The sequence below is a fragment of the Bombus vancouverensis genome, unplaced genomic scaffold, assembly GCF_051014615.1.
Source record: "Bombus vancouverensis nearcticus unplaced genomic scaffold, iyBomVanc1_principal scaffold0035, whole genome shotgun sequence".
NCBI lineage: Eukaryota > Metazoa > Arthropoda > Insecta > Hymenoptera > Apidae > Bombus > Bombus vancouverensis.
The window spans coordinates 405,262-429,446 of record NW_027468926.1 but is presented as its reverse complement, the minus strand read 5'-3'; the positions used below and the strand labels follow the sequence as shown (position 1 = coordinate 429,446).

Sequence of the window (24,185 nt, the reverse complement as noted above, 5' to 3'; positions counted from 1 at the left end):
TTCACGCCAGCCCGGGCGACCGGACAACAACCGACCTGCGTAACGTCACTTCGATCCTCAATAAACTTAAGGACCCACCATAACTTTCATTTCTCTGTATTGTTTCGCCCTGTGTCTTCAACCCGTTTGTCTTGAAGAATTTCTAAAGCTTAAAAATATTCTCGAGACACAGTCGGTTTTTAGAGAGGTCCTTGGGTTTATTAGTCGCACTTAAAACACGGAGAAAGCGGGTATGCACCCATTAGGACAATCCGAATAGCCCTGTAATAAAACAAGCTAGGTTTTTCTCACGCTCACAGTCATCTATCCACCACGATGGTTGTTTCGATCGTTCGCGGAGAGACGCGATCGCGAGATATCACGTCAACGAGAGTTGTAAATTCCCGTTACGATTAAATAATCGACGCCACGAACTGATCGACTCCCTTATTTCGATTAGGATAATAAGGGTAGTTCAATGAATTCCACAGAATTAACACAAATAAATTAACGTTTATTTTAACAAATTATCAACTAGGAAGACATAAAGAGAACAACAAAAAGAAATGTAACTGCGTTTTGCTTGTTAAGTAATGCGCGATATAAGAGATGTGTTGACGGTTCGGCTTCTCGAAGAGTTCTGCTCGCCTTTCGATTTTTCCCGTTTTTTATGGAAGGCGACCCCCACTACGTTCGGACCACGCCACATTCTTTTACGCGAGGTAAAATAACGGCCACGAATCGACGTTTCTGGAGGTCGCCCTGCTTAGTGAACCATGCGCTTGCCACTACAATGTTTGTTTGCCGGGCAGCCGCGACGATCCGTCTGCGACATTATAGTGCCGCGAACGACAGTTAAGAATATGATCTATGGTAAGCCGCATGGCGTAACATTCTCCCCCCGTTGAGAGGGTACCGATCAAGTTAGGTTGAAGTTCCCATCTTAGTTCGTCTCGGTGGCTAGTTGTTCGGGTTTCTCTAGGTCGGGTTGAATTGGCAGTGGGACAAGCCAAAACGCTCTTTGCCGTCTGAACTGTAGCTGTCCGGATGACACCATCGGCGCCTGGATGAACCTTGATAACTCGGCCCAGAGGCCAATGCATGGAGGGAACGTTGTCCTCTCTGAGGATGACGATTGTGCCCTTTTGGATGCCGTGTCCACCCTTGCTCCACTTATTGCGGTTGGTTAACTCGTTCAAATACTCCTTATGCCAGCGGTTCCAAAAATGCTGTTTAAGCTGTTGGATATGCTGCCATCTGGAGAGTCGGTTCGATGGAATGTCTCTGAAATCTCGATCACGTAAGCACATTAGTGAATCGCCAATGAGGAAATGTCCGGGAGTGAGGACTAGGAGATCATTTGGATCGGTGGAGATAGGAGTTAGCGGGCGGGAATTGAGGACTGCTTCTATTTCTATGATAAGAGTATTCAATTGTTCAGAGGTGAGTAACTCGTTGCCGGCTACACGCCTGAGGTGGCGTTTAAATGACTTCACCGCTGCTTCCCATAGCCCACCGAAATGCGGTGAATTAGGGGGAATGAAGCGCCATTCGATTTGTTTGTCGGCTAAAAATGCGGTTACTTTTTCTTTGTGATCGTCCGATTGTAATAAATCATGAAGCTCTCGTAATTCGTTGCTTGCTCCTCTGAAGTTGGTGCCGTTATCAGAATGGATGGTGGAGCAATACCCCCGTCGAGCGATAAATCTGCGAAGAGCGGCGATGAAGGCTTCGCTAGTGAGATCGTCAACAAGCTCGATGTGTACCGCTTTAATTGCTAGGCATACGAAAATGGCTACGTATACCTTTATCTGACGACGGTTACGATCTCGTTTTTCCTTGATGTGGAACGGCCCGCAGTAATCGACGCCGACGTTTGTGAATGGGCGAGATTCCGTTACTCGCGCCTCCGGCAGATTACCCATCACGTATTCTACCGGCGGTGGTTGAGCGCGGCAGCAGCGGACGCAGCCTTTGATCGCCCGCCATACTTGACTTCGACCGTCGACGGGCCAGTATCTTTGTCTTACTGCGTATAACGTAGCCTGCGTTCCGGAGTGCATGTGGATCTTGTGCTCGTGTTCTATGATGCGTGTTGTAACGGATGACTTAGGTAATACTATGGGATGTTTCTGGGCGAAGGTCATCGACGAATGACTGAGTCGACCCCCGACTCGCAATATTCCTTCCTTGTCTATGAATGGATTGAGTCGCGTGAGCTTACCCTTTATCGCCGCGTTCCGATCTTTTTGGAGTGTACGAATTTCCTCGGAGAGATGGATGTTTTGCAACAATTTTATCAGGTTATTGTGCGTTATGCGTAATTCGGTAACGGTTAGGGGTGCCGCTCGGTTCTTTGTCTGTTTCCAACGGAGGCAACGAGCTATGATTCGTATCAACTTGGGCCAGGATGAATACCTTTGCAACAAACTGTAATCGGCGGGGTTTGCGGACAGACAAATCGCCCCTTTCTGCTCCGGTAGTTCAATTTGCGGTGTTAGCTCCCATGTCGGCCAATAGCCTTCCGACTGGTAGAGCCATGCAGGACCGTGCTGCCAGATGGTTGGGCGCAGAAACTCTTCGGGTGTTTGGCCGCGTGATATTAAGTCCGCGGGATTGTCGTCGGTAGGAACGTGGCGCCAATCGCGGATGCTGGTTTTTGTTTGAATTTCGGAGACTCTGTTAGCGACGAATGTTTTAAGGGTGTGAGGTGATGTATTGAGCCAATGGAGGACGATAGTGGAATCGGTCCAATAGATAGTTCGAGTAATTTTATGTGATAGGGCTTGTTGTACTGTCGACATCAGGGACGTAAGAAGGAGTGCTCCGCTCAGCTCGAGCCGAGGAATGGTCTGGCACTTGAGGGGGGCGACTTTCGATTTTGCGGTTAAAAGTTGGGTCCAAACACGGCCGTTGGTGTTAAGGGTTCGGAGATAAACACAGGCTCCGTAAGCCTTTTCGCTGGCATCGCAGAAACCATGCAGTTCAATTTCTATTGCGGACTCGATTATTGCCTTGCGTGGGAACCTGACGTTGTTTAATAAGGGTAATTGGGCATAGTACCTTTCCCACTCTATATGTAACTCGATCGGAAGTGATTCATCCCAATCGATTTTCGACGACCATATTCGTTGAAGTAGCATCTTGGCCCGAACAATCACCGGTGCGAGCAGACCGAGCGGATCGTAAATTTTTGCAATCTCCGAGCTGATGATTCGTTTCGTGACTCGGGAGGGCGTGGGTTTGACTTCGACCGAGTAAAGAATAGAGTCGTCGGATGAATTCCAAAACACCCCCGGCGTCTTCAAGGTTTGCGAGTCGCCCAAAAAATGTTGGTGATTTGTTTCTTCTAAGGAAAGTCCGTGTAATAAGTCATTATCGTTTGACGCCCATTTTCGTATGTTTAAGCCGGCCAGTTGAAGTAAATTGGTGAGTTCTGTTCTGAGCGTGAGGGCTTCGTCCTTCGTTTCAGCTCCGGTGAGAGCGTCGTCGACGTAGAAATCCCGCTGCAGTACCTGTGCTGCACGTGGAAATCGATGTCCTTCGTCCTCTGCCAGTTGCTTGAGGCACCGTATAGCTAGATACGGTGCTGCGGATAAACCGAACGTTACAGTGTTAAGCTCATATGTTTCTGTTTCTCCACTCGCGCTGCGCCATAATATCCTTTGATATTTCCGATCCTCTGGTCGTACGAGGAATTGCCGATACATTTTCTCGATGTCGCCAGTGAGTACGTATTGATGAGCGCGGAATCTAATTAATATACAAAATAAATCTTCCTGTAACTTGGGTCCTGTGTGAAGTGTATCGTTTAGGGAGGTTCCGGTAGTGCTTGGTGCCGATCCGTCGAAAACTACACGGAGTTTGGTGGTTTGACTCGATGCTTTGGTCACGCCATGATGGGGTAAATAGTATCCGTTGTCGTCGGAGTGGTTGTCATTGACCTTCGTCATGTGTCCCAACGCCAGGTATTCCTGTATTACCGTTCGATATTCTGATTCGAAGCGTTTGTCGTGCTGGAATCGGCGATTGAGTGAGGCGAGTCGTTTACTCGCCAGCGTTTTAGAGGATCCGAGTGACTGAAGCTGATCGTTGAAAGGTAGAGCGACGATGTATCGTCCTTCGCTGGTGCGTCGGGTGTGGGCTTGGAAGTGTTCTTCGCATCGTCGATCTGCCTCTGAGATATGTTTAATTGAGGGTCCTTCATCGATTTCCCAAAACCGCGCGAGGTCTGCTTGTAAGGTCGTCGTGGATGTGTGAAATATGTTTGTCGCGGTTTGGGAAGTTGGACTCCCCCCGATTACCCATCCGAATCGCGTCTTTTGCAGACGCAGTCCAGGCTCGTCTGGCTGCGTGAGGTTGACTTGTCCCACACACATCGACGCGAGTGTTGAACCTGAGCTTAGTAGTACATCTATCGGAGCTGGTAAATGAAATCGTGGATCGGCCAATTTGAGATTTTTTGGTATCTCAAGTGTCGAACGATCGATGGGTTCGCTGGGAATTAAGGTTGATATGGTTGGAATGACAAGGAACGTTAATGTCCCGTCAGTGGAAGTGATCGTGGTCGTGATGTGTCGCTTAGAAGTCGTTGTCAAGGTATCTAGAGCTCCGATCGGGACCGAACATTTGTTTTGCCTTATCTTTAGCGATTTTGCTAATTCCTCGGTAATGAAATTCATACTGGATCCGGTGTCGAGCAACGCTCGACGACGGATTGGTTGCTGTTTATCATTCAAAATGTTTATCTGCGCTGTGATGACTAGATCATTGGACAGTAATTCGGATGCTATTGGTCTGATATGTTCGGTCATCAACGGAGTCGTCGATCGTCGGCGTCATTGGTTGTGTGTTCGTTTGTCACTGGGCGGTGGACTTGGAGACGCGGCTGTTCGTGGTGTTTCCGATCTGTGGTCTGTTGTGTGCTTTTTGCGACGAGTGGGTGATACGTAGGGCGGCAAAGAAGGTGTTGTGGATCGGCTATTTGATGGGGAAGATTTCGGGCTGGACGTGCTGGAACGAGACCCTGAATGGCGTTTTGTCCTATGCAGCATTGTATGATGTCGTTCTCCGCATACGCGACATGATCTTGCGAAACAATGCTTCGTTGTGTGCCCTTTCCCGAGGCAGTTGAGGCATAGTGATGCTCTTTTGACCTCCCGAATGCGTTCGCGAAGGGATTTGGTTTTGAAGGTGTCACATCTCCAAATGGGGTGTGGTCCTTGACAGGTGGGGCATGTTGGAGTAACCTGTGTCGCCGTAAGTGCATGCCCTCGTGATGCGCGTTGACGGACCGGAGTAGTTTGTTCCGGTTTGTCTGACCCTGGTGATCGGTCTGGAGCTTCGTGCTAATCTCTCTAGCAAGTTTAGTAAATGAATGTACGGAGGCACCTCGTTATTGGGCAGCGTCATTCCCCATTGCTTTTGGATACTTAGTGGTATTTTCGAGAGGATGAGGCTGTTGAGCATAGCACTGGTATCGAGGTAGGATTCTCCTAATTTGTTCAATGCATATATGTGTTGTTTAAATGTGTGGACTAAGCGCCTTAATTCCGTTGGAGATTCCTTGGTTATCCTTGGATAATCAATTATTGCCATGCAGTGACTGAAAGCTGTGTATCGTGTACATTCGAAACTCTCCTTGAGAACGGCTATAGCCTGACTGTAGTTTACATTACTAAGGGGTAACGCGTTTAAACAATCGGCTGCTTCTCCTTGCAGGGCGGACTGCAGGTAATGGAATTTTTGTATGTCAGTGAGACTAGGATTTTTATCTCTTGTGGAGGAAAAGGTATCATAAAACGTGTTCCATTTTTCTAAGCTTCCGTCAAAAGTAGGGAGCCGAAGATCTGGTAATTTAATGGATATCGGATTTAAACTTGCGGATGATGCACAGGTTGGAAGGTTTATGGATGTCGACGGCGAAGCTGTTTGCGCGTTCCTCAGAAGATTTTGTAGCCTTGTGTCTACCGCGACGTACTGGTCCCTTATTTCGAAGCCGCGTGCTTGTTCCTCCTCGTCTAATACTTCTAATTCGAGTTGGATCGCTTCGAATTGACTCGCAACTTCGGTCAGTTGTTTCTCGTAATTCGTTAATAAGGAGTTTTGCTGACTGTCGGATTGCTCGTACTCGTCCAGTCGGTTCGATAAGTATGTGAATCGGCCGCTACAATAGCCTCGTCTCCGACGCAGGGAGATGAGTTGGTCTTCGCTCGTCATCGTTGCCGAGGATAGGAGATGGTCGAAATAAGGAACGAGCTTACCTTACTGTCGTGCTGCGTGAGGTCGCGTGTATGTTTGGTGAGGAACGCCTTGTTCCTTCCCGACGGCCACTCGTTCGGTTGTATTGTTAAGTTGCGAAAATTCGTTGCGTTGATGATTGTCCAGCTGCGACGGAAGGCTGCGTGGTTGCGTTCCCTTGCCAATGGGATGTGTTTCTTCGAAGATGACGCGCCTGACGTCACTGGTTTCGCTGTGGTGGAAGCTCCTGCTCCCGCTGCTGGTTTTGATAAAGTCACGTGGCACTGTGTGGTCACTGGTAAGTGCACTCTTCACTGGCACGTGATCCGGCTCGAAGGACCAAAATGTTTCGATCGTTCGCGGAGAGATGCGATCGCGAGATATCACGTCAACGAGAGTTGTAAGTTCCCGTTACGATTAAATAATCGACGCCACGAACTGATCGATTCCCTTATTTCGATTAGGATAATAAGGGTAGTTCAATGAATTCCACAGAATTAACACAAATAAATTAACGTTTATTTTAACAAATTATCAACTAGGAAGACATAAAGAGAACAACAAAAAGAAATGTAACTGCGTTTTGCTTGTTAAGTAATGCGCGATATAAGAGATGTGTTGACGGTTCGGCTTCTCGAAGAGTTCTGCTCGCCTTTCGATTTTTCCCGTTTTTTATGGAAGGCGACCCCCACTACGTTCGGACCACGCCACATTCTTTTACGCGAGGTAAAATAACGGCCACGAATCGACGTTTCTGGAGGTCGCGCTGCTTAATGAACCATGCGCTTGCCACTACAATGTTTGTTTGCCGGGCAGCCGCGACGATCCGTCTGCGACATTATAGTGCCGCGATCGACAGTTAAGAATATGATCTATGGTAAGCCGCATGGCGTAACAATAGTAGAAGACTCCTTACTCATCCCTTCGAGCAGTAGTGCAGGTCATGACCAATCGACACCGCGGTTCGTAACCCTCACTTTTCCTAACGAAAGTGGGAACAACGAATCCGCGTTCTTTAGGCACAGGGGCACACCCACACCGAACTTTTCTTCCGTATTAGAAAAAGAGCGTCAGACAGTCTAAAAACTAACGCCTAACGCGGCAGTCTACACATAGCGCGAGAGTCGCATACTTCACGCAAATCTTTTGTCGGTTCTCGGTGTTGTCGAACATACATCTTCTCTCCTAAATATATTATAGTGCTAAGTCCATTAATACATTAATTTCCATTATAAGAGCCCTGCTCTAGCGTACATATCTATCGCATCTTCGTGCGACAAGTTGCTAACTATTTATTTCTCTACGTCAGTGTAATCTAAGTGTTGGAAATATATAATTTATAATTCTGTGAATCACAGTGTTATACAAACTCAATCACCCCAATTATCTCAACGGAAATCAGGGGATCGATCAATTCGTGGTGTCGATTGTTATAATCGTAGCTACCGTAATAAATCGTAATAGATTTACGACCCCCGTTGACGTCTCTCCGCGCGATTACGTCTCCCCGCAATTGGTCGAAATTTACATGAGGGACGTACTATAAAATTGAATCCCTAATTATAGCATGTAGATAGTATTTTGAGTGTGGACGAAGGACAAAATTATGCACATTCCTTTTTCAATTCCAAGGAAAAACATAATCGATGAGTCAGTTGTCAAAACACGATGGAAACTGCTCCTTGTTAATTGAGCAAGTTTGATATAATTACACAAGCTAAAGATTTAACTTGAAATTTGTTTGAAGAAATTTATTTTTGCTTATACCTGATGTCAAGCGCGGTATTAAGTATCATGCTTTTATAACTATTGTTTTAAATATTTTTGTGTTGAAATATTGTCGTTTGGGTGTCTGTTTTGTACTGGAGGAGTACCCGAAAAAATTATATTCATCGTGTACAGCTAAACAACTACAGACAGTTGATTCTATTCCTGGAACGCATTGGATTCGTGTTTACATGGTACGTTGATTGGAATGACTTAGAGGTGGGTTACTGGGGGTGTGAGTAATTATGTTTCAGCCAGGATTGGATAGAGAACGCGTTTAATCGACGTTTAAAGATCCGCTTAAGATACATATGCTCTGGTAGTTTCTAATTGGATCGTTATAGATGTCGTATCCTTTCTGCTAAATACGTTTTTGGGAGACATTAAGATGAAAAAGGTCATATTTTTATCTCGTAATGTAATGTAAATTTCGATGATTTGGCTGCATTGGTTGATTTTATGTATCAGGGTGAAGTAAATGTGGTTCGGGAACAATTGGCTAGTTTTTAAACAACTGCTGAACTGCTTGCTGTTCAGGGCCTTGCCGATGGTATAGGAAAAGATAATGATAGTTTAGTAGAGGTATGTTTTTCAAAATTGTTAAATATGATTAGATATTTTCTGCTTAAATTAAAATAATACACTTGTATCACGTCAAACTGTGTTTCGGGATGACATTTTTATATCAACGTTATTGTTTTTGTATTCGTAATGACGCAATTTTATTTGATACTAGTGCTTCAAGAAAATAATTAAAATTCAATAGATCTTGTTCATATATTTGATTTGAATGTAATTTAATATATTATTTTTACAAGATTTATGTTACATATACATATACATTTATTTAGTTACTATTCTCTGCTTATTTCATACGAATTTCATAGTCTACAGCCTACTTTATCTATTATGTGTGTAACTTAAAATCATTGGAATAATTATTTTTGCATCAACATTAATGTACGTGCCAAATAATACGTGCAGTACACCTTCATACGCTATTGATTATTTCCTGTAATTCAAGAATTTTAATATAATGTACGAAATATATAAAATTTAGCACTAAAATTGTCGCACATATATTTAAAAATTAATTGGATTAAAGTATTTTTCAAAAATTCTTAGAATGTCAGGCCAACGTAAGATTTTACACGGAACTAGTTTCCATTTTCGCGCGTAAGACTACGTCATAAAGACAGGGGAGGGGGTATAGAAAGCGGACTTCAGACGCGCAGCGTAGACTTCCCTTAGTCATCTTACGACTGTGCTGTGAGGAGGGTGTTTTGCTCGGTGGTTTCAAATCCTTTGTGTGAAGTTGTGTGAATCTACATCAAACAAGAGATGGATACAGGTTGGTACTCTTTTTACTTATTCAATAATTAGGTGAAATAGTTGAGAAAGCATGGCGAGGACAAAGAAGTGATTTTCAAAAACTAACGCCGACAAGCCAGAAACTGAACGGTTACTAACTTGGATTGACGAAGTTCGCCGCAAAAGATCAAAGTGTCGCCGAAAGCGCAGACGCGATTTACGGATTGAAGCAGTGCTGACGTGCGCTCTTTCCAAAGCTAAAAATGTTTTACGCATCGTGCGATTATCAGCAGCTTCGAAATGGCAGAAATTTAAAAAACAATGATAGAAGAAGAAGTTAAACTATACAAATTATGAACTCTACAATGGTGAGGACACGGAAAATCCGGGATCGTCTCAACAGAATCCCCGGGAGGAGCCATCGTGTCCTGAAGTGGGCAGTTTAGACGATGTCGCGTCTAACTTGGCAGAAATAAAAGTAACGTTACAACGCTGAAGTAGCGGGAAAAATGCAAGCGATGAGGTTTGGAAGACCTAACTGTGACAAGAGGATTTCTCGCAACGTTTTATCTACCAAATGCGTAGAGATTTCAACAACTGTATGGAATCTCGAGCGATTACGGAGCACGGTGTATTCCGTCGGTGCTGCAAGAATAGAAATCGCATTACTATCTTGATGTATATATGGATATTTTTTGTTTGCAGTCTCACCGTACGAGATGGCATTGGAACAAGCGGAGGGAGTTGGTGTTCGCAACGATGCTGAAGCGTACTGCACGCTCGAGGACCCCATGTTCTCCAGTCTCTCCGCCTTTTAGTGGTTTGGTTTATATATTATATTATATGTATTGATTTGGTAATATACGTAATAATGAGCGTTCGAAGTATGTTCGAAGAGTGTTTGATCCGATATTTTTTATTTTCAGAAATATATACTTTGTATGTTTTATAGTTTGAAGAAAATTTGTATAGTATATTTTAGCTTGTAGATTTAGTAGTATCGTTTCTAATATTCGCTCCATTATTCTGTACGTCAAGATTTAGTATATTTGCTTAATGTTGATTAACAGTTTTGTAGACTTTAAGAAATGAAATGAAATTAATAAAATTTGGAAAACGTGTACAGTTTTTCTGCAATCTTCTAGTCCATATGAATGGGAAAAATGCTTTTCTGCCCCGCATACTACACATAACGAAATTATGTTGCAGGCAAGAGACCCGTACATGTACCCAGGCTGTTGGCCGTCATCGGCAACATTATTTGGCCTGTCGCTGTATGAGATATGGAGCGACGAGAGAGGATTGGTACGGCATAAAGAAGGGGGGAAATGTCTTTCTTTTTAGAAAATCGTGCATGAAGTTTTCTGGCTGATGAATGGGTTGCACCATGATCAAGTTGTACATAAACGTCACATCACTCCGCGCTTCCGTATCTTGAACATCCAAGCATCAACTAATTCGAAAATCGTCTGACACGCGATACTCATAGGCTTATTGTGACGAACTACAGCAAATTGTAGCAAATCTTATTTGGTGGGCTCTAATACCTTTTGTACGTTATCTGGGCTAATGTGTTTTCTCATGACCGGAAAACTGTTTTCATAGCTTGTGCCACCAGGTTGTATGCGAGTTGTCGAAGCACACAAGACAAGCCTCCACTGAATATCAATAAGGAGAGACAGCGCTAGGGGTAATGCCCCCCCTCCTAACGCCAATTCATTGTTCAGGAAATATTAGGACTGGCTAGAACTAGAGAACGCGTGAAGGGGGTGCAACTGAAGTTAATTCATAAGAGAATCCTGGAGCATCCCTGTCATACGCGTCGGGTGGTCATCGTGGAGTTTTAGTAGGTAAGAGTCCGACACTACTCTGCTGTTACGCAATTACTGCAACAGCGGTGTGTCCATGAGGATTTCTCCACGTAAAAAAAAAAGAAAAAAGATTTGTATGTGAGTTACTCTGGCTTATCAATATGCCCTGTTCAAAGTTGGCCAAGCTGAATACTGTCACAGGCCTCTATCTTCCTTAATAAGAGCTGTAGGGGATCGAATAATGAGACTACCAATATGTGTACTCGTTAGTGTATTTAAAACAGATCTTGTCGCGGAACGATATCTATACAGACGTTTAGTCACAGTTTATACTGAATCGTTTGCGATCACGTTCGTTTAGTCATAATCGTCAGAAGGAGGTCAAAAGATACAAATTCGTCTTGTTTTACGGTTACATGTAGCGGCACCATTGTTCTGCCCGGAGTTCATAACTCCTTGCAATACCTGTGACCTAACGGTCTTGATACTCCGAAGCAAAACAACAACATGGTATGCAGCTAATTCTAACTCTTGTGCCGCTACATCACCCCCCTACCAGTGATAACGTTTTATTGCCTTTGCCGAGAAAGTCCCCGTGGGTAATCTTTTGTGATGCCTAGCCGAAACCTGCCTGTAACCAATCAGGAAAACGGACTCTTCGGCCTGACCGTGTAACATACCTATTACTAGTGTTTCCTTCGTTGTCGCTATTCACGTCGCTTTCATTGCGAGCGTTCATTTGTTCTAGTGGAATAAGTATGTCACGGGTTTCGGCGGTTTTCGCGTCGAGATCCTCTGATACTACAAATGCTGGCTTAAGCCGGTCGACGGAAACTTTTATATCGCGATTGTTAACATTGATGGTGTACATTTTCTCGCCTCTTCCCGTTACTCTAAACGGTCCATCGTAAGGCGGCTGTAAAGGGCCTCTAATTGCGTCGTGTCGCAGGAATACGTAGGGAGAAGACTCCAAATCGCGGAAAGTGAATAATTTCTTTTCCCTGTGTTGTGTCACAGGCTGAGGCCGGACTTTCTCCATTTGTTCCTTGAGCAGGGATGCAAATTCCGTGGTGGCACGCTGCTTAGTTGGGTATCGTGCGAACATTTAACGTTCGGTAGTCGCCGCATGGTCGCAAATTTCCATCCTTTTTGGGCAGAACGTGAAGGGGTGATGCCCACGGGCTTTTCGATGGGCGCATCACGGCTTGTTCTATCATCAACTCAAATTCAGCTCTCACCTGCTTGAGGCGGTCCGGTACAAGGCGTTGGTGTTTGTTGTAGACCGGCGGGCCAGGCGTAGTTTCGATGTGGTGTACTACACCGTGTCGGGCCTTTTCCTTCCATTAGCCGCGAACAACTCGTACTCGCTCTTCATCGCAGGTCCCTGCACTTTGCTGCGCGGGTAGACGCTGATGTCTGCGCCGGTGTCCACCAAGTACGAGATGCGCGTGTTTTTATCCAGAACAAAAATGCAGCGGGAGATCAAACCGTCGTCGTTTGCCGCGTTTACGGACGGCCGGATCCGTTTCCCGATTTCCATGTGCACGGTGAGAGCACTTCTCGGTGCAATTTCTCGCGCGTTCCCCGTACGTCGCATGATAAAGGCATAAGCCACCTTGCCGTGACGGGCTTCGGGATCGCCAACGGCGACGGTATTTAGCGCTGGAGAATGGTCGCCGGCGGCCCCCGATGGTCAACGCGCTTACCCGCGCTTGTATCTGCGTTATTTGTTCCTTCAGCTCGTTGATGGCGGCAGCCGTAGCATCGTTCACCCCGCCGCCGTACGTTGTTGGATTGCCTCCTGCCGTGGTTCGGTCTGTACTGACCGCAACAAACTGTCTTAGTTCCGGGCGTATTTCGTAGATGCTGTCGGAGATCGCAGTCAGAGTTTCGGACCTCTTATCTTGGACGGCGGCTAGGACGCGTTGCACGTACACCGGGAGTCGGCCTTCCCAGAGAGTCCGGATTAATTCGTCTGATATTGCCGGAGTGGCGAGGCTTTTCAGATCCCGTAGAATTGAGAAGGCGTCCCGTCGTCTAGTTGTTGACTCACTATTATTTTGCGTAGGCGTCCGGCGTCTGACTCGCCCAGGAGCGTAGGACGAGCTGCGTGGCACCTCGATCCAAGATGCTCCTTGCCGTGTGAACAACAGCCGTCCGGATGATGCTGTCTTCCCCAGGGTGAACTTGGCGATGCGGCCGAAGGGCCGTTGCCTGAATGGCACGTTGTCTCCCTTGTAGTCTAGATCGCCGTCTTCCTCGTCGAAGCCGAGCGATTTCCAGGTGAAATTCACGACCCAAGAAGTGTCGTGGATCTTGCTTCTGGAAGTGTCGTTAAACACCTCGGCCCAGGAAGTGTCGTTGAAGGGAACGTCGGTGGTGCTTTGTGAAGATTCATCAAGCGCGGTGCGGAGTTTTGAGGTTCATTGGGAGGCTGGACTCCCCCCGATGACCCGCTCGAATCGCATTCTCTTAGTGATGATCCTCGGTGGAGAATGACCGTTGGACGTCGTGACTGTGACTTGCCTTGGTGTTGGAGAGTATACTGGCGTTTTTGGAGCCACGGGTGACTCCAGTGAGATGTTTATGATACGCGACTAGTTCGGTACGGCGCTCTGTGAACTCAGCAGAGAATCGTTGAGATCAGATAGAATGTTCTGTAAATTACCGACACCATTTGAGTGATTAGTCATGGTATTAATAATGCTGAAATTATTCTGAGTAGGACCAATTGCAGGCGTAGCACATGTCTGAGGTGGCGAAGGAGGAGTCTTCACTTTACGTCTCGGAGTGTGACTGTCCGATGCAATGTTTCTAATCTGGGGTGGTGCAGATGACGTGATGTAAGAGAGATGATTGGACGTCGATACGTTGTGTTGGACGTCCATCTTGTAAGTATTGGCCGAAGAAACACTGCCCCTGGATGGTTTGTTCACAATGGATTTCGAAGCCTTTACAGTAGGTTTCGACTCGACGTTGACCTTGTTGCTGTCCTGGATGGGACTCAACCCGTTACTTTCTAGGTTGTGAACTACGGTCAAAGAGTCATGAACGTTCTGTAACAGATTGGGGGAGATTACTTTCTGAATCGATTTGTCGCCTGGTGAGACCTTCTCTTTCTTCAGGTCCGAAGGCTCGTTGAAGGTTGTCACCTTCAAGGTTGTTTGTGTCTGTTAAGGAAATTCGAGGATTTGGAATTACAAATAATTGACTATATTTCACACACAACAGCTATACATCTATATTACACTCTGAAGAACGTCTTGCACGCACGCTTGTCGCCAACCGACTATCCAGAATCTTCTAACGTCAGTCTTTTGTCTCAACTAAGACCTGGACGCCCTCTGACCCTTACACACACACACTCTCATGTACAGTGTAAATGTATCACTTCCCTAACACGCCTCCTTACATTTATACTGTACACTTAATTTTATTTACATACTTGTCGAATTAACAAAATATTTACCATTTATCGCTTTATTTACATTTCTCTTATTTTACATTCATCCATGACCTAAACCTTTCAAGTTTCTCTCTACACAGTGTCTTCGTAAAAATATCCGCAGTGTTTTCTTCTGTACTTACTTTTATTATGTTTATCTTATTTTCCTTTACGTACTCGTGAACGTAGTGGTAATGAACTTCAATGTGTTTAGAATTTTTTGTAAAAGTTCCGTATTTTGCTATACTCATTACTCCAGTGTTATGCTCATAGATTTTTACAGGGTTATCGTCTACATTTACATCGAAGATTTTAATTAGTTCTCTGATAGTCATTACTTCGCTCACCGCTTCCGATAGAGTAACATACTCTGCATACGTCGAGGCATTTGTCACACACCTTTGTTTTTTAGACTTCCATCCAATTACATTTCCATACAATCTAATTACATACCCACAAGTCGATTTCCTATCTATATAATCTCCTGCCCAATCAGCGTCCACATAACAATCTATCGTTTCGCACTTTTCATTTCTTTTATAATGTAGCCCTAAATCTCTAGTCCGGTACAAATATTTCAATATTCGCAAGGCATATTTAAAATGTGTCTCGTTACAACAATCTTGAAATCTACTCAGGTAATTCACACTATAACTTATATCGGGTCTGGTATTTACACTAATATACAGCAATGCGCCAATTAAATTCTTGTATCCAATGTCCTCTCCATTTATCTCACCTTTTTCAATTTTTAAGTTGGTCTCCATAGGTGTACAGTACAATTTGCTATTATGTAATTTATATTTGTTTGCTAATGATTCTATGTATTTCTTTTGGCTTAATCTCATTTCATTTTTTAAATAATCATACTCTATATTAATTCCAAGATATTCTTTTACTTCACCTAAATCTTTCATTTCAAATTTATCAGTTAATAATTTTTTTTACACTTTGTATCTTCTCTTTGTTTTTACCACAAAGCAACAAATCGTCTACGTATATTAACAAATAAACAACATTTTCTCCCTCTCCATAAGTATATAGGCACAGCTCTATATTGTTTTTCTTAAAACCTAATCTCGTCACATACTTATCAAAACACCCATACCAGTCTCGCGGACCTTCTTTTAACCCATAAAGCGCTTTCGATAATTTACAAACTCTATTCGTTCCGTCCGCATATCCCTTTGGTTGATTTACATATACCTCCGAGGTTACTTCACCATTTAAAAAGGCAGTTTCTACATCCATTTGCTCAATTATTAATCTATTTTGACAACAATATGATAGCAATATCTTAAAGGTCTGATTACTCGCCACTGGAGAATATATGTCATCGGCTACGTTTCTTTGTTGAAATCCCCTTACCACTAATCTAGCCTTATACCTGTCCTCTGATTTTTTCGTGTAAACCCATTTTACATCTAATACTTCTTTGCCTTTTACCATTTCTACCAATTTCCAAGTTTTATTCTTATAGAGACATTCTATTTCCTTATCCATAGCCTGTTTCCAAACTTCATTATTTTCGCAACAAATCGCCTCCTCAAATGTACGAGGGATATCTACTTTACAATAATTTGCATGAATCTCGCAAATATTTTCCTTTTCTGGATACCTTACTGGAGTTTTCTTAATACGTGTAGGTCTCCTAGTAGTGTTTGAGCTTTCAGTACTACTATCATTTTCATCTTCCCTACCTTCTAACTCTTCCTTATCCATACCATCCAATGAATAGTTATCTTCGCTATCATTTCTCTAATCTGCCTCCAATGAGTTTTCCTCAAAACCGATACATTAAGTGTCTGTCTCTATGACCTCTACATGTCTAGCTATTGTTATTTTTCCACCTAATAAGACTCTGTATCCTTCTTCACTATATCCTAATAGAATTCCCATATCTGCCTTCTTGTCCCATTTGGAAACTCTTTTTTGTTCTGGCCTTCTTACAAAAACTTTACTTCCATATAGATGTAGATTTTTAACACTTGGTTTTCTCACGAAGAATATTTCAAATGGTGTCTTTCTCTCTATAGTATTCGCTAATATTCGATTTTTCAAGTATACCGCTGTACAAACTATTTCCGGCCAGTACCTTTTATGTACTTTCGCTTCCGCTAACAAGCAACGCGCCATATCCATCACTGTTCTATTATACCTTTCCGCTGTCCCGTTTAATTCATGTACGTATGTTGGGCAATTATTTATTCTTATACCTTTATCCCTAGCAAATTTATAAATTCGATTATTTAAATATTCTTTGCCATTATCGCATCTTAATATTTTTAACCTCTTGCCCGTTAAATTTTCGGCTTCATTTACGAACTGTACGAAAGAATCAAAGACCTCATCTTTTGATTTTATACAATAGATCCTAGTTATTTTACTATAATCATCGATAAATTCAATAAAATATTTTTCTCCATTGAATCCGGTAGTCTTAAAGGGACCACATACGTCCGTATGAATAATTTCCATTATTTCCCTAGCATTAGTTCGATTATTTTTGAAAGGTAAGTTATGCATTTTGCTTTCTATACACACCCTACATTTCAAAAGTTCCTTTTCAAATTCATTCGGTATGCCAGTCACTAGCTGCTCTTTACCCAAAATCTTTAAGTATTTAAAATTTACGCCATAAATTTACGCCAAGTATTTAATATTTATGCCATCTTTCCTTTTTACTCATACCACTACGTTCGGCGCTGTTTACTAAGTGCTTCTTCCCTTTCAATATACTGAGGTGGTATGGTGATAGGTGCGTAAGGAACTACTCTTGGTGTTTTTAACGAACAATAGTTTAATTAGAACTAATCAACAATCAGAGTTAACAATTAACAACTAACCATTACACTTAACAGACAACAGGTAACAACTAACAAATAACGATAGACACCGAGAGATCATTCGACGCGTTGCTATGCAAATAGTACCGAGGAGTTACACATTTAATGGCGCAAGACAGACTGACTCTGCTTTTGTTTCGGATCGCGCAGATTCTTCACTTCGTAGCCCATCGATATCCCCCACTAGCGTGCATTCATTAGATGTGCCGCCAGTGCTGGCACGTGTATGGTCTTCCGAGAATTCGGCGGAAAGAGTGTGAAGATATCGATGGTACATTGGGCACGTCGGTGTTGCGCTTTGGCGGCGTCGCGCTTTGCATCCGGAGCCGTTGAAAAGTTCCGTGGCCCGTGCCGCCACAGTACCCCCTTACCAGTGATAACGCTATATAAATGAAAAATATATAAATGTTACAGGCAAGGGTGCACGTTCGCCGGCTCCTAACGCCTATCCGAGACCCGCCTGAAACCAATCAGGAAATCGAACTCTCCTGCCCGCGCGTGTGGTGTGATGAACTCTTGAGTCCCCTTCGCTTTGTTCGTTTCGGGCACCGGGCGGTATTGTTACATTGCGCCTTTCCGTGCTATGGTGTTCAATATTATCGTTAAATAGAAATGCGGGTTTCAATCGGTCTATGGACACTATTACGTTTTTATTATTTATTTTAATTGTGAAGGTCTTTTTTCCTCGCTCTATAACCTGATACGGCCCGTCGTAGGGTGGTTGTAAGGGGTCTCCGATGGCGTCGCGACGCAGAAATACATAAGGCGATGTTTCGAGGTCGCGGAACACGAAGGTTCTCTTTTCGCCGTGTCGCGTAATTGGATGAGGTCTGATTTTTCCTATTCGGTCTTTTAGGCGACTTGCGAATTCCGAATTGGCCTGTTGTTTAGTCGGTATAAAAAATTCTGCCGGCAATCGTATGCCGGTGCCATAAACCATTTCGGCTGCCGTCGCGTTTAGGTCCTCTTTAATAGCTGTTCGTATGCCTAATAGAACTATCGGCAAAATATCCACCCAGTTGCTCGTATCGTGGCATTTGATTGCTGCTCTTAGTTGTCGGTGGAGGCGCTCTACCATCCCGTTGGACGCGGGGTGATAGGCTGTCGTGCGCAAATGTCTGATGCCGAGCAACCGGCATAGTTCGTTAAATAGGTTCGACTCGAACTGGCGTCCTTGATCGGTCGTTATTTTTAACGGCACGCCGAAACGAGATATCCACGTGGAAAGGGGAGCCGAAGCGACGGTTGCCGCCTCCATGTCGGCGATGGGAATGGCTTCGGGCCAACGCGAAATACGGTCGATACACGTTAGACAATATCGGTAGCCTTTTGAATATTGCATCGCGATAATGTCTATGTGTAAGTGTTCGAAACGGCCCGCTAATTCTCCGAATGTTCCGACGGGTGAGGATACGTGCCTGGTGACTTTACATTGTTGACACGGGATACATTGTCGTGTCCTATTTCGGGAGACCTTGTTTATGGACGGCCAGTCGAAACGCGTCGTCACCAGGTTTTGAGTGGCACGTATCCCTGGATGGGAAAGTCCATGGAGCGAATTAAATACGTCGCGCCGCAAGGATTTCGGCACGTACGGTCGTACAAAGTCACCCGATACGTCGCAATATATTTCTACGTCGTGATCGGGGAAACGTATTTTCTTTAACCGTAGCGCGGATGTACCGGAGTTGACGATGTTGCTTAGTTCTTTGTCGGCTTCTTGCGCGGCGGCGAGAGCTCGATGGTCCACAGACTTTCCTATCGCTTCGATGCGTGACAGAGCGTCGGCAACATTATTGTCTAACCCCTTGATATATCTTATGTCGGTAGTGAATTGTCCGATGTAATCTAGTTGCCGGAATTGTCGCGGCGAACACTTATCAGGATCTTGGTTGAACGCATATGTAAGGAGTTTATGATCGGTGTAAATTATAAAATTACTCCCTTCAATGGCGTGTCGAAATCGCTTTACCGCAGTGTACATAGCGAGTAATTCGCGGTCGTACGCGCTGTACTTTCGCTGCGCGGATTTCAACGGTTTGGTAAGGAAACCTAACGGCTGCCAAGAGTCGTTGACGCATTGCTGGAGGACCGCTCCTATTCCATAGTCGGATGCGTCTACCGCGAGGCTAACAGGTGCGCCAGGTATCGGATGCGCTAACATCGTGGCGTTAGCGAGGGCGCGTTTCGACTTGCGGAAGCTGGCTTCGGATTGCTCTGTCCATTTGATGGGCGCGTTGCCCTTTTTTCCTCCTTTTAATAGGTCGTTTAGGGGTTGAAAAATTTTTGCGGCCCCCGGTATGAAACGTCGGTAGAAATTAATCATACCGAGGTACCTGCGTAGTGCTTTAACGGTCCCGGGGAGCGGTACTTCTACAATAGCGTCAACGCGTTCGGCTAGCGGCTTTATCCCGTCGGCGTTTACGGTGTGTCCCAAGAATGTGATTTCGTTCACACCGAATTCGCACTTTACTGGGTTGATGACTGCGCCATACTCGTTTAAGCGTTCAAACAAAATCCGAAGGTGTTCGCGATGTTGTTCTTCGGTTTCGGATGCGATTAAGAAATCGTCTATGTAAGCGAACACAAAGTCCAGACCACGGGTAATTTCGTCAACGAATCTTTGACACGTTTGCGCGGCGTTTCGAAGCCCAAACATCATGTTGGTTGCTTCGAAAAGTCCGAAAGGTGTCGTGATCGCGGTTTTCTTAACGTCTTCTGGCGCGATCGGGATTTGGTGGTAAGCGCGGACAAGGTCGATTTTTGAGTAGACACGCTTACCGTACAGATGTTGCGCGAAATCTTCGATATGTGGTGGGGAGTACCTGTCGGGTATGGTGCGAGCGTTCAACGCACGATAGTCGCCGCATGGTCGTAGACTTCCGTCCTTCTTTGGGACGACATGCAGGGGTGATGCCCATGGACTCTTCGATGGCCGCATCACTCCTTGCTCGATCATTGTTGCGAAATCCGCCTTGACTTGCTTGAGACGATCCGGTGCGAGACGTCGAGGTTTACTGTAGACGGGTGGCCCGGGTGTGGTTTCAATATGGTGTACCACACCGTGTCGGAGTTTCTCTCGTCCGAAGGCCGGTGGACGAGTTAGATCCGGAAACTCCGCCAAAAGTCGATGGTAGACCGATTCGCCGATTACGGTTTTGATGGATATTTCTTCCGTCGTGGCAGCATATCCCCTTGTTGATAATTGGGTTGTCGTGTCGAGGAGTCGTTTGTTTCGCGGGTCCACGAGCAACCCATAATGCCTTAAAAAATCTACGCCTATGATAGGCGTTTGAACGTCAGCAATTACGAAGTTCCACTTGAAGGCTCGTCTTAGGGACATGTTAAGGCCAATCGCAGTGGTACCATACGTTGCGATGCGCGTCCTGTTGGCCGCGAATAGTTCGTACGCGTTTTTCCTGACGTGCCTATGGATTTTACTGCGGGGGTATACGCTGATGTCGGCGCCGGTGTCTACAAGGAAAGAGATCTTCGTTCCCTTGTCCGTAACGAAGATGCGGCGGGAACTCAGGCCGTCGTCGTCTGCCGCGTCTACGGACGGCTGGTCTCGTTTCCCGACTTCCACGTGCATGGGAAACGACAGCTCCTCGCGCGTTCTCCGAACTTTGCATGATAGAAACACAGACCGTCTTGCCGTGGCCGATCTCGCGAGCGCGAACGTCGGTGGTATCGCGAACGCGAGCGTGATCGTGATCGTGGTCGACGATGATTAATCATGCTCAACGCGTTCATCTGTGCCTGCAACTGTGATATTTGCTCTCTCAACACGTTGATTGCGGCGGCCATTGGTTCGTATACTCCAGCGTTTTGCGCTGGTGGGTCCATTACTGCCGTTACCCGGGCGGTGCGCTGAAAATCCTCCGTGAATTCTTCAGCGATCAGGTCCGCCTGCCGCAATAACCTTTCTGGGTCCGAATCGTCGACTGCCGCGAGGATACGCCTGATGCGGGCGGGTAATCGGTTCCTCCACGGCGTGAGGGTAAAATCATCGGGCGTGGAGGGGCTGGAGAGTTTTTTTAAGTGTTGGTAAAACTGGGATGGCTTTCTATCTCCCATCTCCTCGCTTTCCACCAACTTCTTTATCCGGGTCGCGTCCGTATCGGATAATTTGCGAATGAGCGCATGTTTTAATTTCTCGTAGCGTCCGATGTCTGGAGGGTTCGTCATTAGGTTTTCGACGTCCTGGAGCTGTTGATCGTTGAGGCATTTTGCCAGCGTCACGTACTTAATGGTGTCTTCCGTAATTCGCGCTGCCTCGAATTGTCTCTCCAGAAGGGCAAACCATGCCGCCGTGTTCGTGGGCAGCAGTGGAGACATGCTGATCACCTGGCTGGCTATGGTTCCCTGTGTATTACTTTCCATCGTCGCGGTGCACTCAAAATCGGTGGTTAAAAACGATAGCACTATCACGGTCACCTCTTTCACTAAATGTCACGTTAAATCACGTCGGGGTCACCAGTTTGAGGTGGTATGGTGATAGGTGCGTAAGGAACTACTCTTGGTGTTTTTAACGAACAATAGTTTAATTAGAACTAATCAACAATCAGAGTTAACAATTAACAACTAACAATTACACTTAACAGACAACAGGTAACAACTAACAAATAACGATAGACACCGAGAGATCATTCGACGCGTTGCTATGCAAATAGTACCGAGGAGTTACACATTTAATGGCGCAAGACAGACTGACTCTGCTTTTGTTTCGGATCGCGCAGATTATTCCCTTCGTAGCCCATCGATATCCCCCACTAGCGTGCATTCATTAGATGTGCTGCCAGTGCTGGCACGTGTATGCTCTTCCGAGAATTCGGCGGAAAGAGTGTGAAGATATCGATGGTACATTGGGCACGTCGGTGTTGCACTTTGGCGGCGTCGCGCTTTGCATCCGGAGCCGTTGAAAAGTTCCGTGGCCCGTGCCGCCACAATACTTTTTATTCTATATTTCCCATTCTCTTTGAACGCTACAGCTGTAAGTTTATTATCCTCATCTATTACTTTCGCAATATTTCCTTTGGAAATAACCGTATTCTTATTGTCTGTTAGTTTACTTAAACTAATCAAATTTGCGGACATTTCTTTCGCGTAAAATACTTTCCTCATATTTATTTTATTTTGTTTTCCGAATGCTTCAAAATAACTTATAACATTCCCAACTTTTGTCGCTTTTATCGGTCTATTATCGCCTAAATATATATTTACCGGTTCTTTTAGGTCGATAGATTTATCAAAATAATTGATATCATTAATTATGTGATCGGTTCAACCGCTATCTAATAGCCACACTATTTCGTTCTTACTTATTTCATTCGTCTCACTGCTGTTTGCTGCGTGCGCCGTTGCTATCCATATGCCTGCTCTTGAGTTTCCATGCTCGCCCGTGCCGGTTGTTGATTGACGATGAAAGTTTCCACGTCCCCTGCTCGTATTGCCTTTGTTCCCTCTTCCTCTGTTTCGACCACGTGTTCCTACGTGCTGGAAGTATATTTTTCCTGTGAAAGTTTTTTTTTCTTTACTGAAAACTCACTCGCAAGATCGTAACCACGCACTACATATCTTGCAAAACTAGTAACCACGCTCTGCTACCATGTTAAGGAAATTCGAGGATTTGGAAATACAAATAATTGACTATATTTCACACACAACAGCTATACATCTATATTACACTCTGAAGAACGTCTTGCACGCACGCTTGTCGCCAACCGACTATCCAGAATCTTCTAACGGCAGTCTTTTGTCTCAACTAAGACCTGGACGCCCTCTGACCCTTACACACACACTCTCATGTACAGTGTAAATGTATCACTTCCCTAACAGTGTCCTTGGGTAGGACGGTCGAGATAATGCGGACGCGAACTTGGTTGTCGTCAAGTCGCGTGTAGGTGATGAGCTGCAGGTGTCATGCAATGAGCTACGCGTGACTCGCGACGCGATCGGCGTTCGAGTCGATGCGATCTTCTCCGTCGGCGGAGTCTGAATAGCGTTGCTGTTTAGATTATTATTGTTTCCCAGGAAACTGATAGACGTGTTGCTGCTATATTCTGGTGGTTGTGAATTCGCCATGGTGGGTACTTTATCCGTGGGCCCTTGTGGCAATGGCGAAGGTGGCGTCATCGCATTATGTCCCGGAAAATGATTCTCCGGTAATTTAAGCGAAGCAGTCTCGCGACCGGCAGCTGATTCGTCGTTGGTCGATTGTGACGTCGTAGTTAGTCGTATGTGGTTTAACTGATTGGTTACTCGGAGTACTAATTTTTTGTACTCGTCTGCTATTTCAAGGCCGCGCTCGCTCGCTTCCTCGTCTATGCTCACAATCTCGTTTTAAATGACGCGGAGTTCCGTCTCATAGATTTCCAGACGATTTTTGATTTGGATAAACTTGGCCTCTCGCGGACAGCCGGATTGTTCGATTACGTCCAGTTTTTTTGATAAGCGTGTAAAGTGGCCGGTATATTGGCCCCGGCGTCGACGCAAGGCGGCAAGTTCGTTTCCGGTTGTCATTATTTGTTATATAATTGAGAATGGAGTGGTTATAACTTACTTCTGTCGACGATTGTCCAGTTGCGGCAGGAGGCTGTGTGGTTGCGTTTCAACCACCGGATTATACCTCTTCGAAGGTGACGGCCCTTGACGTTACTGACCTCGCTGGGGTGGTAACGCTTCCGCTGCTGGTTGTGTTGGATTCAAGTGGCACTGTGTAATAGTGGGTGTCACTGGTGTGCACTTTTCACTTGACCCTGAATAGGGCTCGAAGGACCAAATGTT

General features: G+C 45.1%; 1 protein-coding gene across 1 annotated transcript; it reads right to left on the bottom strand.

Annotated features, from left to right (window-relative positions):
- Nucleotides 1–66: 66 nt before the first annotated feature.
- On the bottom strand, nt 67–4,793 carry LOC117162492 (uncharacterized). The gene is made up of 3 exons (XM_076626900.1): nt 4,664–4,793; nt 2,398–3,568; nt 67–115 (listed from the first exon to the last, which is right to left on the bottom strand). The coding sequence occupies exons 1-3, from the start codon at nt 4,791–4,793 to the stop codon at nt 67–69; spliced, it is 1,350 nt and encodes a 449-aa protein (XP_076483015.1).
- Between the last annotated feature and the right edge of the window lie 19,392 nt (nt 4,794–24,185).

Coding starts and splice junctions, on each gene's coding strand:
- LOC117162492 (XM_076626900.1), bottom strand. CDS start 4,793: ATGACCGAACATATCAGACCAATAGCATCCGAATTACTGTCCAATGAT. Junction 3,569..4,663: donor GTTGCTCGACACCGGATCCA/GTATGAATTTCA, acceptor GTTTATCCGCAG/CACCGTATCTAGCTATACGG. Junction 116..2,397: donor GATTACAGTTTGTTGCAAAG/GTATTCATCCTG, acceptor AACGGGTTGAAG/ACACAGGGCGAAACAATACA.